The following is an 18,333-nucleotide window of genomic DNA, read 5'->3' as shown; positions in this document are numbered from 1 at the left end:
ATAGACATAAGACATATGACATACTATACTACAACTTTTCTTATGACATTTGTTATAACATATGATATATAACTGTTTTTATGACATAATATACTTTAACATGTTTTATGACTTACTATACTACGATATTTTTATAAGATACTATGACTTTTTATGGCATTTTTATGGCATATTATGCTATGAATTTGTTTTTGTGACATACTATAGTATGGCATTTTTTATGAAACTTTGATACAAGCTGAATTCTGATATGCATGGAGGTAATAAAATGAGCATGCCTTTATAAAATAACCGAAAGACGACCTTGCTCCAACATCCCTGTAACATTATACAGTAGTAGTAAATGTGATGAAAATTGTACAGTCTAATTAAATGCTTTACATACTGTAGATGTGGCAGGGTTTTGGCCTGTGACAGTCTTTTCACTTGAACATATATTGTTGAAATCTAATTAGTTAGTAGTTGGACACATTATTGTGAAAGAGCTGCGATTTACCAGGCTGACACGAAACAGGTCTCCAGCTTTCAGAGATGCAATATAATATATTGCTTCTCTGAAAGCTTTGGTCTTTAGAGCTTTAGAGAGCAAACTACATACTGAATATATATTTTATTCTGGCCAGCATTGAGCTGATCAGTCTGCTTTGTAATGGGACCGGATGATAGAAGGTTGTGATGGTGACATTCGTTCTTGAAAACCATTAACTAAGCTGGCCTTCAGTCTTTATTCTTGCAGTGCTCGGGGCTCATGTTTTGCCTGCGGTGTAGAATATGCAACACACACCAACACAATGCAGATTCAGCTATAGTTAACTTTATTTGTAAGTACAATAGAACAAGAATAATTATCGCTTTCATATTTCCCTTTTTGTGCGCTCCAGCTCACAGTCTTCCCTAGGACTTTAAACATACTTAGATCTTTAAATGTAAACTACCTCAGTAAATGACAATGACTAAACTAAAATGTCGATTTCACAAGTAGGATTATTTAGAAATAAGAAAATGAAAGACAACGAGTGAACATTTTGAAAGAAATTCCACGGAGACATTTTGAATCTGCAGGCGGTCACGCCTGCTAAACCGAGAGTAAATAAACAGTTTGTTTGGTTTCATAAAAACACACAAAGGAAAGAAATAGAATGAAAAAATAAATGTCACAGATCCTATTTTCATACTCTCTGCGACGGTTCACCTCTTGATAGTGTGAGCTCAGGAAGAGGTCAATGTTTTATCCCCCTTTCTGAAACGAATAACATTTCCCAGCTAGTCTTTAATTTATTCTTTTTTCCCCCCCCAGACACTGAACAGTAGTACATTGTCATAAGTATGGTTGTTATAATCACTGCTGGCTAAGACAGAGAAACACTGCGATACAGTTTATTAACATGAGTTGATGCCATCATCCTTCATGTGAAAATCTACACTATTTAGAGAAGAGAGAGAGGGGGATGGAGAGGAAAAGGTGATGAAAAGGTGGTTGGATAGATGGACGAGGCTGGAAAACAGATAAACTAGGAGAGCCGCTAAGGAGAGGAGGAGGGAACTTATTGCGCAACAGCTTGTCAAAAACACTCATTCATACAATCCCACCACTTCCATCCCCACCTCTTTCAACAGACTGATAAAACCAGGAGGTACAGTGAGGCACGGCAGCGGGCTGGGGAGACATATCGGTGTTCTAATTAACTACAGCATCACTGCTCAGTATTGATGCATAGTTCAAAAAGGGGGACTCATTCTCCGAGGTAATGGAGCGAAACTGCTGGAAACAATTCAGCCAAGTACAAACAGTTTTGTGTTTTCGATCGATGTATTCTGTCGGAGCTGCACGGGCGTTTTTTGGGAAACTAAGATGTTGTTGTGTCTTTTCTGGCTTCCTTTCCTACTGTAACTGATATGTGATCTCATCTGTCTACTTTCACTAGTCGGGGTAGCTAAACATTCAAAAAAGATCAACACCTTCAAGTAAGTAGAAGGCCTGACATTAGTGTAAAACGGAATTAAGTTCAATCTTGTGAGAGTTTAATTCAGTAAGATCATCTGATAGCTGGTCGTTGTTGTTTTGGATACAGTGTTGCTATGGAGACGTAGCCACACCACTGTAAGGTGTATTTGGTTTCCTTTTTATCCAGGCAGCACTCGATGGCCGGGAGTGTTAACGTGAATATTTTTGCATCCGTGCGTGTGTATGAATATTTAATTTCTTTTAGAATGTGTTTTGTGTCTCTGGAGGTGCAACATTATGGTTGACTTTGTCTTAAAATTTGCTCGCACACACACACATACACACGTGCATTTGGACTCATTTATGCAAACACACACACACACATTAGAAATATAAAGCCGAGTGCTGCTACTGGGAGTCTCCAGAGTCTCTTATTAGTCCGGCTAATTTCACATCATTTGACAGAGAATTAATTCATAAATTAATCAGCCGAGCCTCAGAAAATAACACCACATGCCTCCGTGTAATCCCATTTACACCTAGCATTAAAATCCCCATGCACTCAGAGGAGGACCGTTCACTGTAATCTGTGTCGGGTTCTGAAGAGACAGAGTGGAGCTGCTCCTCTGACAGTTTTTTCAACATCAAACCAGAGACACTAAACATGCCCCAAATGCCACCTTAAGACTCTGTGACTTTACACCTGTAAAACGATCCAGCAGATTGAGCGCAATTGGTTTGAGTGGGCAGCCCTACAGCTGGTTTAGGATTAAGAAAGCGTCAGTTAAACCAACTATAACAGAGGTACTTTGTGAAAATCACATCTCTAATCCTGTTTGGGTGTTTCCAACATGGCCTACAGCTTCATTTCAACCGTGTCGCTATAACGTGCTTATGGCTTTGGGATTTTAAAAGACAGGTGTGAATGGGGATACATTGTCAACACCGTACAGATCTTTCAAAAACAAAATAAACCATCTACTATTACTGATACAGTAACAGAATACCTTTTTCACTTTGGACGTTTCTGGCATGTATATCTGTGTCCCCCGTCAACCTTAAAACGGTGCTTTATTGTGCTTCTCCTATTGTGAAAATATTTTTTTTGTCGTCACATATATCTAAAAACAGGTTGGCCAAAATATTGTGAAATCTTTCCTTCAGCCCCTTTGGAAACCCCAGTGTGCTTTGTTGTCTTTCCAAAGAACAAAATCATTTATACCTATTATAAAACAGTGAGTAAATGCTACTGCTCCACTGTGACTCATGTCAGTGATTAATAATGTCTTGCAAAAAAATATTTTTCTCATATGAAACAAAAAAATAATGATTTGGTAATACATCCTCGAGTCTATCCTTCTTTGTCTGAACCCTGATGATTACAAGGAAAAACATTTAGTAGTCATTAATAGAAAGATTCACCTACTACTCACTTTGAATATACTAAGCAGCATCATCAGCATAGAAATGGAATTTGTGGCGTTTCAGTAGATGTTTTTACGACCCTGTTAGTGTTACACATGGTGAGCTCATTTTGCATTACATCACATTTAAGACTAGCATTTCAGTAATGGAATGTATCACAATTCAGATATATAATGTGTTTCTAAATTACGTTATTTTCCACAAGTTGACAGGATGTTAAGACATGTACTGAGATATACTGTTTTTTTACCTAATCACTACACCTAGGGGAGAATTACAGGATTAGTGGTACAATTCAATAAGGAATTCCCATCAAATTAATATATTATTTAGGATTGTTATATCATCTACTATTTATACCATCAGGTGTCTGGATATGTGTGGAGCTGTGCTTCATTTTGTGTCCCCAGTGTAACCGAACAGAATATGTACAAATTGGGGGCCAAAATGTCAGTACTGCCACAAAGGATTTCCTCTTCCTCCTTTTTTTAATTTTTTTATCCCCCACTGTTCCTTCACCTCACCACTTCTAAAAATCAGATGATTTAACTCCCGCCTACTACTATTACTACTCCCCACCCTCCCTCTGCCACCTCGCTCTACTCCTCGATTTCCAGTATCAGGTCATCTCCCTCCAGGGAGGAGTCGGTCGTGACATGGATAGCCTTAACGGTGCCGGACACCGGGGAGTTGACCACGGTCTCCATCTTCATGGCCGAGAGGACGCACAGCGGCTGACCCTTCTCCACCTTTCATGATTGTAAAGAGAGTTCACAGAGCATTAAAAACATGAGTCAAATGCACAGATCACCGAACAAGCGCTGTAGTCGAAGGTTAACAAGAAGCTACACTCAAAGCGCATAAAGGACCAGGGCCGGCTCTAGCCCTTTTGGTGCCCTAGGCAAAATTTCTTTCTTTTTCATTCTTTCTTTCTTTCTTTCTTTCTTTAGTAAATGAGGAAGTAAGTAGTTAGTTTTCTTTTTTTTTTAGGGCGACCAGTGCCCCTCAGAAGGTGACGCCCTAGGCGACCGCCCATACGGCCTATGCCTTAAGCCAGCCCTGTAAAGAACATAAAGGACCAGGGCCGGCTCTAGCCCTTTTGGTGCCCTAGGCGAAATTTGTATTTCTTTCTTTCGGAAATGAGAAAGTTAGTAGTTAGTTTTCTTTTTCTTTTAGAGGGCGACCAGTGCCCCTCAGAAGGTGACGCCCTAGGCGACCGCCTATATGGCCTATGCCTTAAGCCAGCCCTGTAAAGAACGTAAAGGCTAGTTTCCTGGATAAATATTAAAAACATCAAATGCAAGCAAGAGCTTAACATATTATCAGAGTGCAGCCATTAACACTTAGTGTGAATGTAGGTTTCAGTTTAAAGGAACTGTTCACCCAAATTACAAACAACATAGCAACAACTGTATGCAGGTAGTTGACGTGTTCTTTGTCCAGGTTTGGACATATTTATCTTAATGGTCTGCCTACATCTCAATGGACTTTCATTTGTGGTTTTGCTCAAAGCATTGACAAATATAATTTGATGTAATGAAAATTCAATTAACCTTCAGAGCTGGGTATTGGACCTATACTGACCAATGGCATAGCCACGGGTGTGCTAGAGTGTGCCTGTGCCACCGAAAGAGGCAGCTGGCACACCCAGAAATCAGATGCAGAATACATTTTTAGTTATTTAGAGTTACTATTACTAAACGATACAATTCCCCACTACCCATTTGCAGCTGTCCTATATTTCTACTAGTGGAATTTAGCCACCCTACACACACATTCAGCAGAATAAAAAAGTCACGAGCAGTCGTTGCATGTGGCCGGGATCGGTAGAGGCTGCACAGAAAGCTGCCGGTGCCGGTAGAAAACGGAGCAGCAGGGTCATCTTTTGTTGCATTCACTTGCACTTGGACAGTGAATGCCGCACTCAGAGCGCGAGCATAGAGAGCCTCTTCATCTTAAAGTCCTGGGCTGAATTTCAGTCCCAGTCCACCCCTGGTCATGTGGCACACCCGGTTATTCTGATGCACACCCACAGTTTTTTTTTCTGGCTACGCTAGTGATACTGACCAAAATGTGGCCACAGCACAGAGTATTGAAAGTAAGTAAGTACTGGAAGTTTGCATTGAACGTCGTTCTTTACTTTGATCAGACAGTTTCTGATTTAAATCAGACTTTTACCGACATTTGAGTATTTTGTTTAGGCAGAGTTCTTGTATAATTGCTCATTTTAAGATGTTTATGTTTTTCTTTTATTAAACAAAAAAGGATCTTATTAATATTCCTCAAAGCAAGGTTACCAAAAAGGTATATATATATATATATATATATATATATATATATATATATATAAACAGGCTTTTTCCCTGAATAGAAAACTACTTTTATTCATCTAACAAAAGAAGCTAAACTTTAGATGTTGTTGCTTTCATAAAATACATGTTGAAAATGATGATTTAAATGAGGAACTGTGATCAAAGAATAGAGATCACATAAAAGCAAAACTATCTCAAGGTAAGGTAATCAAAATCTGATTTAAAAAAACTAAATGTTGAGAGAAAAGAGGATAAGCAAGTTAACATTAAACTAACCTTGGATCCCACTTCCACTTTGACCTCCAGGACCTTCCCAGGCATGGGTGCTCCCACCTGACCCTTGATGGACTTCTGAGCCTTGGGGTGGAACTTCATTTCCTGAGTGGAGGGACAAAGAGAGATATCATGCATCCGTCTGTCCAGTCGATCATCTGTCCGAGTCATCCCCACACGCCTGCCTCCATTTACCCACTCATCCAGCCAACGATCCATCCATATAGTCAGTCAACCCATTGAATCATTGCTCCCTGCTGAGCCTCCATCTATCGCTCACAGCCATTTGTTTCTATGAATAAAAATCACCTGTGATTGCCAAGGGCCCCGTCATAAAATCTGTCCTTTTTTTTTTTTGCTTAGAGAACATCAGTTTCTCCCGTAATCCATATTTATCATTCACCTGCAGACATATATCCTTCTCTCAAACCCTCCCATCTGTCCCTCGTCAATCATTTATCCACCTCCCTCCATCCCTTCTGTGTACCTTCATGGCGAGAGTGTCTTTAACCAGCACGGATCTCAGCTGTCCGTTCAGCTCAAAGAAGACCTCTCTCTGGCCGGCCTTGTTCAGGTCACCCAGTGCCAGCGCCTTGATGTGGAGGATCTTGCCTCTCTCCAGCTCCACCTGAGATGAAACAACGCCAGAGAGAAGTGGGGAGGATTGGAACAAGTGGGGAGGACGGGGGAGAGAGAAAATAAAATAGGAGGGAGAGTGTGAAGGAGGATGGGAACGAAATTAGATTATGCTAGAAAATTGAAATTAATACAAGGGTGCCGGGCTCAAGTCCAGCTAAAGCAATAAAAGAGGCAGCAGAGCTCGGTGAAATAAAAAAAAAGTGAAGTTAGTGGAGCGAGACAAGCGCAATGTTTCCTTCTCCTCCTTATTTCTATTTACCCTCACACTGGGCTGGAGACACACGGACAGATTCACGAGAGGAGACTCGTTAAGCCTCATTGTAATTAAACAGCTTAATAAATAAAACAAGTAATGTGTGTAAATTATGTCTGTGAGAATTTAGCATTTTACACTAATGTGCGCTACATTAAATTAGTGCCTGTCAGCTTCTATCAGCTGCCCATCTGCGTTTAACTCTGTTAGCAAATCTAATTTATCTTATGAGGCCGTGATGCTTTGAATGAAATCGGTGGACATTTTGACTTTTCAGAGTAGGGAAAGCAGGTGTTACTAATAATATTAGTAAGCTGTGCCAGTGCTGCTGCTTTCACATCATATGAGATGGATAGCAGAGATGGGGATGAGTCACTGTGCACTGATAATATAACAGCATATCCTTTCTATTTGGGTTTAATTACATTAAACAACAAGTGTTTGGATGACGCAAAGCTTCTATAAATGTTCGGGCACTTCTTTCCCAGTTGTAATTACAACTTCAATGTTGACACGAACGCTATTCAAAAGTCAAAAACTTGTCATTACGATAACTCCGATATGACATGGACTGAAGTAGCTAAATGAATTTCAGTCATCATTCATTTTGTTATTTACAAATGTGCCTTTTTCTACTGTGATGTGTCCAAATGGCCTCCATGAAAAAGGTCTCTATGTCCTGTTATAAAAGAACCAACTTTATATAATTGGTCCTGAAACATTTAGTCATTTCATTAATAACTGAATTGACTAATCTTTATAACTAATTAAGGTGTTGTCATTATGTTTTACTTACTTTTTAATATGGAACAAGTAGGACACAAACACCACATACCTCTTTATTAACTAATTTTTACCTTCTGGGGAAAAGGGAAGGAAAGGCTGTCTGATAGCAAGATAAAGGGGTGAAAATATTCTAAACATAGTGTACACTTAAACTGATATTGATTTTTTTAGGTGGGCCGTTCTTTTAGGTCGCTAAAATACTTTTTGCTGCCGTCTCCGTCAACAGCAGGACATTACTTTGCTCCTGTGCTGGTACTCCTGTCTGCTTCTCCAAACTGGGGGCTTGCCGACCATCATGTACTGTAGGTAATACATTGATTATGAATAAGTAGCTCATACAACCCCACTTCAAAACACCTGAACTATCCCTTTAAGTCTGCACCAGAGTTTGATTGACAGCTTTCCCACCAGCCTAAACAAAGCAGACTTAAAGGTAGTGTGTAGCAGCATCTAGTGGTGTGGTTTGCACTCTGCGGCTCACGTTACCGCAGTTTCACAAGCGTGTCAGAGAACTACGGTGGCTTTCAGGTAACGTAAAAACGTGAAAGGCTCTCTCTAGATCCGGCTACTGTAGAAACATGGTGGAGCAACATGAAGTGGACCCGCTAGTTTCAGGTGATTATACATTAATGAAAACAAATGCACTAGTTAGTTTGAAATACACCAAACAGGTTGGGGTTGAAAGCGCCCCAATAGTTTTACCAAACAGGAGCCTAAGACATGACTTGGGGGTCAGTAAAGTGCAGCTAAATGGACATTTGGCATTTATTTTGACATGTTATTGACTAAAAGTGGATTTTGAGGGCAGAGATAAAAACACAATTATACAGAAAATCTGTGTAAATACTTGTGATAAACACTCTGACTGTACAGTATGTGTAGGCACCAGGCTAACAGTAAAAAAACAAGACATGAATGGGCCGATGATCTGTGTGTTTCCACCAGACGTATCAATCCTGACATCAAATAGAGAAGTGGTACAGACAGAATGACAATCTGAGAGATAAAGAGACAGACTGGAGGATATAAAACATTTTCCCAGCCCTTTGTATAACTATACACTCCGTGGCTTTCCCTCCCACCTGTAAAGTGTCATTTTAAGACAAAGACATTATCTCTCTGTACCAACACCGGGCACACTCTCTCCTTCTCATATCAATTCTGGTCACTGCTGCGTTCTGTCTTTCTAGTCTTCCCCCTCGACACCGGCCACTGTACTTCTTCATTTATCTCACGCCTCTTCTCAAATCTCTCATCTCACCGGTCGGAAACTCATTTTTTCCATCTTTCCATTTGTCCAACTTCCTCTGTCTGGCTTTCAATCTCTCTCTTTGTCAGTCCTCCCCATGTGTCACAGCTTTCAATTTTCTATTGTTATTTTTTTTGCTACCCGTTTCTGGGGCCACTGTCTCTCATGCCGTTGTTAATTTCCCTCATCTGCCTCGTCTGGCTTCTCTTTAATTTGCCTGTGGCTCTCTGTCTTTCCTCTGCTGTGTCTATCCACAACCTTTTCCTCGACCCTTCCCCTCTCATCCTTTTTTGTTTCTCGCATTTCCATCTCGACTGTTGAGTCTCCATTGATATTCCAAACTAAGTCTCGGTGCGAAGACGAAAATACCCGCCGCTGAAGGTATGTATTGATCTCAATTTCATTCTGCCTCTCTCTTTCTCTGGATGCTCCGACTCTTCATCTATTTCCCTCACTCCGGATCTGGTAACAAAACCTTTCTTTGCATGTCTTTTCTTTCTCTCTGGCACTCAGTCTTCATCTCTCCGTTTCTCTCTCCACCTTCCTTTACATTGAACTTCTATCCCGGCTTGTGCTGTTTGGTCGGGTTCTTGGCAGCGCTTTGCAAAAAAAACAAAACTGCCTTCCCCTTACCAACTGCGTGGCTTCGACACTTACATCTCCTCACAACTGTTCCCCATGAAAAATACAGCATGTGTCTCTTTGAAGAGTTGCACACGATTTGTGAATCTTTTGAAGATGATTTTGTCTGAGATGTAACTGTGTGTGTCTGACGGTTTTATACAGAGCTTAAAAGACAACTTCAGTGCACTGGGTCGATATATCTAAAAGATGCATTAAGACGTTCACAGATTAATCAGACTAGCTGACACACTCACTGCTCACCACCTGCTGCACAATGATGTTGCTAACACCTCCCCAACAATTGGATCCTATAAGCTGTTTCATTTTTAATCAAATTTCAGTTAAAATACCTGAACATGGAATATAAATATGCATCCCAATACCATACTACCACCCCTAATTTTATACAGCACAGTATGAACTATATATTCTTGTTGTATATTGTTACAGTTAGTGAATAAAAAACTTGTACTTTACTGTTTTGTACTTACTGGAAATGATGCAATACATGAACTGTGATACTTTTATCAAATTGTGACTTTGGGTTGCCACATGTCATTTAAAGAGGACCTATAATGCTTATTTTAAGGTGCATACTTGTATTTTAGGTTTTCTACTAGGACATTGTTACGTGCTTTAATGTTCTCATAGTGGCTGTGCTGCAGCACCTCTTTCTACCCTCTGTCTGAAACCCTCTGTTTGAGCTCCTGCTGTTCCATTACATTACATTGTGGTGCAGCCAGGCTCTGTTTAGTAAAAGTGATTGTACGTTATCATGATGTGTTCAAATGTAATCTTGTAAAATTTAGTTTTTGGCAATAAACTGGAATAAATACAGTTGTTTGAAGGAGATGTTTTCACAGAAATATAAAATATTAGAGAAAGAAATAAGACCTGTTTAACTTCCTAACTCTAGCTCTAAGCAGCTTATAATATACAAGTAGACCTACTAATGCCAAGATTTTTTCATCAATAAAAATGCAATCTTATATTTCCTAATCATTTGTATTGTGTGTTTTTATGCAAATAATCACTATAGATGACTATAACAGAGTAAAAAGATAACATTGAATTTTAAAAACAACATTTAAATTGAAAAACAACAACAAAAATGATCTGTATCAGCCGATATGGCTCATCGACGATCGGCAATCTGTATCTACGGCAAAAAAACATGATCGGGGCATCTCTAAATGTTATATTTGTTAAATTTTTTTCCTGCTGATCCTATCCGATCCGTGACTCAAAACCACAATACGATCTGAACCATGGGTCTTGTGATTCGTTGCACCCCTACTTGGTGACATCATCATGTTACGGAAGAAAAGGCGGGACTTCAAGCAAGGCCTTTCAGGCAGTTCAGTGTTTCTATGGAGGAAAGTAACTCACTTTGGAGTGGACTTTGTAACTTTGCAGACCTTTTACATGCGCAAAAAACTATATAACACATTAAAGGAAAGATAAAAAGCACAAAAGCATAATAGGTCCTCTTTAAACTTTACAAATAGAGAGCTAAATGATTTTTTACATATTTGTTGTTCTCAGAGATCTTCCTCAAGCCGTCTCACCACCATCCAAAATGCAATATTTGTGCCAAAGTGCTCACAGTGAAGTTAGGGACTACAAGTCGCTTGCTTAAACATCTATGTACGAGGCATCCAGTGAGTGCTCCGCATCGACTTACAATCAGTTCATCACTGGGCATGTCTTACAAAAAGAATACATATTTTTGAACTAAGAATTTGTGCCCTCACACCATCAAACAAACTACATGAATGGATTCAAAGTTGATAAAACCCAGCCTCCTCCTGTTCTGGTTTCTTATTACCATACTTGTGATAGCATCTCTTGTGCATTATGCATGTTCCATATCTAAGTGATGTATCTGCTGTGTTCTCAACTATATAGCCCTCGCATTTATTCACACAGCACCCTCAAGCACGGAGCCTTTTTCTGTCAAATTCAACTGCTTATGCCGTTTGGTGCTCTGACTGAAACAACTTTCACACTTTGCTTCGCATCGCGTCTCTGATATGACTTTATTAATCACTTGTGTTGCAGGTGACGGAGTAATGATATTACCGCAGTGAACAGAGCTCCATGTGTTGGTGTCTGTGCGCGTTATCGCTGACGGGGTGTGTGTGTGACTGGATCCGTGTTTGTATAAATTTGTGATTATATTTCCATCAGACGTGATTTATACCACACTGAGTCATCAGCACATGCCAGAAAGGTTGATGTCTTTTTCCCCCACTCCTGTTTGTGCCGTATGCATGTGTGGGTGAAGGACAGCGATGGGCAGAGCCGTCTAAAGCTAAAGTGTATATTTGCGTTTATGAATGCACTCTAAATGGCCTTCAGATGCTATTTCACAAGTGGTCATTTGGTATTTCAAAAGCTATTTCAGAGACACATGCCAAAGTGGGCTTTGTCCTATTCAACAGAAATTGTCTGAAAGATGCAACGCTGATATATAACTCAGTATAGGACATTAAGAAATTATGCTACATTAAAAAAAATGGGGAAAAAACGTAGCGGTTGTGTCCTTTCACCACAATCGCTGCACAAAGAGAAATCTTCCAGGCTCGCTGTTCGCTCTTTGAATGATAAGGCTCTCCAACTGGATTTGCAACAGGCTTGAAATGAAGTGCTTAACAATACAAAATGATTACTGTGAAAGCCTTCATATCTACTTCCCACAACATCAACAACTCGGGGCTTTAGGTCTAGCTCGGCGCTCAAAAAAGATTTGGTGCTTAAATCGTTTCTGATAAGGATTTCCGCTGTGTGCTTCACACACTAGCTGCCAAGAGCTCATGAATGGCTTTTGTTTCAAATACACAGGTTATTACCTGTATATTTGTGCTTGTGAAAGTACAGCAAGAGTCACCTGTAATGGACAGGGGGCCGTCTTTTGCTGTTGTCACTGTGGATTTACCATAAACGCCAATAATCACCCAGAATCCCAAGCTAAAAGGCGTTTCTTCTGTCTCATCCTTTGAAGATCATTTTATATTGCAGATAATTTAACAGAAAAACATACATTTTTCCTTTTTCTATAACTATTGTGTCCTACTGTATTTGTTGCATTGATCCAGTACTTAACCCACATTATATTTCCTATTCATCTATGGCTTTTTAAAGGTATGTATCCACACAGTGGCTGATTATACAGACCCTGCTACAGTAACTCTATAAACATTCTTTCAACATAAAAAGGTGTACCAGAGCTTTCAAGGTGGAGGACTGGGGCGGGGTATGCATGCTGGATACTACGCTGACTTTAAAGGTGCTGAATGCGAAATTGGGAGCATTTCTAACAGCGCAAAACAAAGGCCACAGTGCTGACAGAGCTAACAGGGGGAAGTGGAGGATGGGGGCTACGCTGCCATGATGTTGGTCGGACGGCGTTATCAGCTGAAACCACCGTATAAGAGCAGTGCAGAGTGGCGGCCATGAGCTAGCAAGTGGGGCACGATCACATGCATTAACATGCACTAAAAGGCACGCACTGCCGGCCTGGCGATGTCAACAAAGCATGGAGAAGCTCCGATACAACACACACACAGAGGGAGAGTGACTTCATTCTCTGCTCAGGTAGACATTACTCCTCTATATCTTTACATAGCAAATATTAGCTATATTAATGCTCTGGATATCGTATAGAGCACTTTTAAAACTCACCAAATTGCAAGTGCTATTTATTTTCCCCAGGGCTCTTCTCCACCTTAACAGTGCAGACTGTAATTTTACAAAGCAATCAGCATCGCAAAAGTCGCCACGCATGAGCGCAAAAATAAATTGTGCTTCTTATGAGCAGAGCTAATAATTACCAGTTGTGATAATCCAGAGACAGGCTGACACTCTACAACACCCACACTGTCTGTGCATTTCACAACAAAGGTTTTCCTCTGGTATGTATCTCAAAAGGTTGCAGCGGCTGTCATTCACCTGGCCTACAGTCGACCTGCCTCTAACATATTTAACACTCGCATCAAACTGTCATGGGTATCACATGCGCAACACCTCACATCACCAACAAGTCAACTTGTCAGGAGTTGAGGTAACTCAATTTCCCCCAGTGATGTCTCTCTATGTTTTAATATTTTCGCTGCATCTTTGATAGGTGTGTGATTGTCAGATCTTTAATATTTAATGAGAGATAACCCCAGCTATCAGATACAGACAAAGGAAATGTAACACCTGAGGACACTGATGCAACATGCACCCAATGGTGTTGTTCTTATTGTGGGCAGAAACAGAATGAGTTTCAAGATAGCAACATGTCTGCACACTGTAATGTAAGTCTATACCTGTAATTACCACAATACAGTTATATAAATTGCTCTTTTGATTGAAAGTTTATGCAGTGCTCTTAAATTACACAGACTACAATTAAATACATCTATCTGCCACATAATGGAGTGGCACACATGACCTGAATCTACTTTCATGAATATTACTTTAAAAAATTGGATTAGAAATGACAACAATGAGATCAATTGTTCCAACAGTAATAGGCTACATCATTGTCGCCATTCTTCTGTCTATACCAGTGATTCCCAAAGATTGGGTTGGGACCCACAGGTGGGTCGCATGAGATTTTATTTGGGTCACCAAACATCGTTTGTTAGAGCTGCAATTAATCAAATTTCAATTACAATTATGATTTTGGCTTCCAATGGTTATGAAAACAAGATAATCGGCATAAAACGATTGTTGTGCCGCCTTCTATTTCGCAATGATGCTCTTGTTTTGTTTTGTGTTATAAATCCCAACGCACCCTTTTCCTTTACATCTGTGCTCTTTTGACCCGCGAGGCGGACTGTCCTCAGTGTGGTGATGTCGGACACCTACTTGGCCCGTCTTGAAACATGGACCCCCATCTCGTTAACCATGCTTTGTCGGTGTGCCTTTTTTTTTGCTGTGTCATCATTAATATCTATACAACCAATGTGTTTATGATTACTAGAGCACAAAGTTCTTCATCTAGCCTCTTAATTTTACACTCAAAGTTCACCAGATTGATGCATTTAACTTTAAAATATAGGCTGCAATTTTTTTTTTCTAAATGCATGATGTTTCCAAAGTTAGTGAGTAATCGTGTTAAATAATCGTGATCTCAGTATTGAGCAAAATAATCAGGATTTGTGCCATAATCGAGCAACCTTATCGTCTATTATTTAAGTTCTTATATTATTATTATTATTATTTAGTTATGATAATTGTAGCCTTATAACACTGAATCTAATATGAAGTTTTTGTTTCACTGATGAGGAAAAAAAACGAGGGTCTGTTAACTCCTAATTTTAACTGATGTGAGGAAATGAAAATATTGAGATAGCCTGTTAACTCTGCCTAAATGCATTTATTTGGTCTCATTTATAAAGTATTTAACATGTCTATATGTCTTCAATAATACATGCATGATTTATCAAAACTCTTTGAAATGTCCGGTTTACCTGTTCAAGATAATATTAGGGAACGACAGTAAAAATGGTCAAGAATGTTCATTTACACACAAATACGCTCTTCTCACGATTTATAGATATAAGGCCTATTGTGAATTGGGTCGCGACGGTTTATCATTTTTAAAAAGTGGGACCTCAGAAAAAATAGTTTGGGTCTATACAGCTGCCGCTGGGACATATCATACATAATCAAAAAATTCAGCACCATTATTATGCAGATGACACGCAAATTTATGTCCCATTAAAAAACAGTGAATGAGGCAATTTCCATCAGTTATTGTCGTGTCTATCAGACATAAAGTGCTGGATGTCCCAAAACCTTTTCCAGCTAGATGAAAACAAATCTGAAATCATTCTTTTTGGTCATCCAAAGTCCGTCCCAACTTTACAAAAACGTCTCGGTCCCCCTGTCTACAAATGTCAAACCAGCAGCCAGAAACCAAAGTGTAATATTTGACCTTTCTTTTGAAAAAAAAAGTTACAAAACTCGTTCAATCATGTTTGTATGAATTGGAGAAGCGTCTTTTTTCTGTCAGCCTGATCTCAAGAAGGTCATTCATGCTTTTATATCATCTCGGTTATATTATTGTAATTCATTGCATTCAGGGTTAAGCCACAAAACGCAGCTGCTCTGCTTTTAACATATACTAGAAGACAAGATCATATCCTGTTTTAGCCTCTCTTCACTGGCTACCAGTACATTTTACAAAAGATTTTACTGATTACCTTTAAAGCACTCTTTTTAAAAAAAAAGCTTTGTATTCGTGCTTTACTTCCAACATGTTTTATTGTCTTTATCACATTATTGTTGGGTATCTTATTCCATTTTATTTTTATATCCTTTTTAATTGTCAGATTTGATTGGCCTCATTGCAGTACTGAAAAGTGCTGTATAAATATATAGTAAATGGTAAATGGACTTGCATTTATGTAGCGCCTTTCTAGTTTTCCGACCACTCAAAGCGCTTCACACTACATGCAAGCATTCACCCATTCACACACACATTCATACACTGATGGCAGAGGCTGCCATGCAAGGTGCCAACCTGCTCATTAGGAGATAAACTAATCATTCACACACACTCTCACACTGCTGGCGCAGCCTACGGGAGGAAATTTGGGGTTCAGTATCTTGCCCAAGGACACTTGCGGACTGAAGGAGCAGGGGATTGAGCTGCCGTTCTTCCAATTAGTGGACGACCCACTATATCTCCTGAGCCACAGCTGCCCCAAAAATAGTTTCATATGTTTATTATCATATTAATAGTAGGGCTGTCAAAGTTAACGCAATAATAACGCGGTAATGCAAATTCGTTTTAACGCCACTAATTTCTGTAAAGCATTAATGTAATCGATCTTCTAGAGGTTGTAGCGGGCTCAATTTCAAAGCTAGAGCAAAGATACTTCAACAGATAAAAAATGTGTGGTTAATAAATAAAAATTAATAAATTAATAAATAAATTAATATGCAATCAATCATAGACAATCATGAGCTTAATAGCAATTACATATTTTAATAGATTGACAGCCCTAATCAATACAGGAGCTTATGTTTGCCCTTAAGGAATTCTGCAAAGTAAAAGAAAGAAGACGGCTAACAGAAACCTCATGCTGCATGTGACAGGTCACTTTTTTTTTTTTTATTCCATCTCTCGCTTGGTACCGCTAATAGGACCTGGTCTGGTGGGAGTACCCATCGTCACGACAACGTGGGGGAGTTTGTTTCCGTGGCGATGAATGATGTTGAGCGTCTGAAAAGTTCTAACATGACAACAGTTCCGACGGAGTGGAGATTAGATAAACGGCAGCAAGGGATGGCAAATAGTGAGGGTGGAAAAACAAAACAACAGTTTTGCATTTGGGAAATGTTTGAATGACAAGTTTTAGCACTTAGAGGGGGTAAAAAAAAAAAGCAAAGCGAGTCACTGAAAGCTAAGACAGGTTAAATACACGGTTTCTCATTTTAAATAAGAGACGGTTAGAAAATCTATTTAACTGCGAGGAAAGCCAATACTGCCATAGGCAAGTTGGATATTAAAACTATTTATCCTGCTTTTTAAGTCTTTTGTTTGCCATTTTGCCATTTGCGTTATTATTGTCGAATATTGTCTGGACTAAAAATCAAGAACATTTTATTCAAGCCAACCATTTAGTATGCTGTAAGAATGAAAAGAACGGCACAGAACACACCAAACTGTGGCTTCAAAACAAAATCTGCTGAAGCTGCCAAGAGTCTTAATCGAAATACTTTAAGAACTTATTCTAATCAGTGGTGGGCCGATTGTAAGTCTCCTGAGGGTTGCATCAATTGAAACACACCCTGGGGTGATTGACAGGAAAGGAGGGTGGGAAGCCTGGCTTTGGGGTCAATACTAGCTCAGTATAATCAATGCAGCTCCTGATTCTTTGATAATAATACCACAGCGGAGTAGTAGTGCTCCTCATGTCCCTCGTAATATAAAAATCAATTAACACCAGCCTAGAACCATTTCGCTGCGGTGAAATGAAGCAGTAATTAAACGTGTTTGCCTTTGGCCGCTCTGAATCACTGTCAGTTAAATCTGTGTGTTATTCATAATGAGAGAATCAAGGGAAAAATATTGAAAGGATCAAAAGGAGAGGGATGTAGAAGGAAAAGCTGATTTATAATAAATGATATGTGTTTGGGTATTAATGGGATTATTAGAACTGGTGGAGAGAGGAGCGTGAATCATGTAGTTTAGGAGGGAAAATGGTGAAAGGTAACAGGTGGCTGGAGGGAATTTAGATTCTCTTTCATGTTGTCATACAACTATTTAATCGATGCACAAAAGGGCCCGAAAGAAATATTTCATTAAAGTTGTGAAAACAAAAATATTGAACTTTTATAAAAGCTGAGGGGATAATAGAGCGATGAATCTGTCCCTGTAGCAGCCCAACACTGTTTTATTTCAATACAGAACTTCACAAAATGTAAAAACACCTTGGAAAATGATGATGTTCTTCTGTTTTTATGCAAATGTATGTTTTAATAAGTTATTGTATTTGAATATTTGTCTAAAAAAAAGGTCATGAACTCTGCCACAAAGCTGAAATCCTTTATGATAGTGAAACACCAGCAGTAGGCAGCACACATGCATCACTCCAACATGAACACTGAAGGGTTTTGTCCAGTTTCAGGTACCTGATGTATTACAGCTTCAAACACCTTGTGTAGGTTTTCAAAAGGCAATTTATTGCCTTTAGAATTAAGCAGGTTTCCCATTAAAAATAAATACCAAGGGTTTAAGGGACTATTAATCATTGGTGAAACTGAACAGAAGGATTTCAATTATATACAGGAAGCTTTACTTGCTTTTTATTTAAATGCTTCGATT

At 39.3% G+C, this 18,333-nt stretch overlaps 1 protein-coding gene across 3 annotated transcripts in view; it reads right to left on the bottom strand.

Moving 5' to 3' along the window:
• Window positions 1–798: 798 nt before the first annotated feature.
• The window catches only part of LOC141760222 (pyruvate carboxylase, mitochondrial-like), a 371,874-nt gene continuing 354,339 nt past the window's right edge, over window positions 799–18,333 (bottom strand). For all 3 annotated transcript variants that reach the window (XM_074622854.1, XM_074622855.1, XM_074622856.1), the window contains exons 25-27: window positions 6,443–6,583; window positions 5,959–6,060; window positions 799–4,119 (exon numbers count right to left, since the gene is read on the bottom strand). In XM_074622854.1, coding sequence (XP_074478955.1) covers window positions 3,970–4,119; window positions 5,959–6,060; window positions 6,443–6,583 — 393 coding nt within the window. In that variant the 3' untranslated portion in view covers window positions 799–3,969. The remainder of the gene's footprint in view (window positions 4,120–5,958; window positions 6,061–6,442; window positions 6,584–18,333) is intronic.

The sequence above is a fragment of the Sebastes fasciatus genome, chromosome 22, assembly GCF_043250625.1.
Source record: "Sebastes fasciatus isolate fSebFas1 chromosome 22, fSebFas1.pri, whole genome shotgun sequence".
NCBI classification, from domain to species: Eukaryota; Metazoa; Chordata; class Actinopteri; order Perciformes; family Sebastidae; genus Sebastes; species Sebastes fasciatus.
This window is presented reverse-complemented; position numbering and strand designations above follow the sequence as displayed.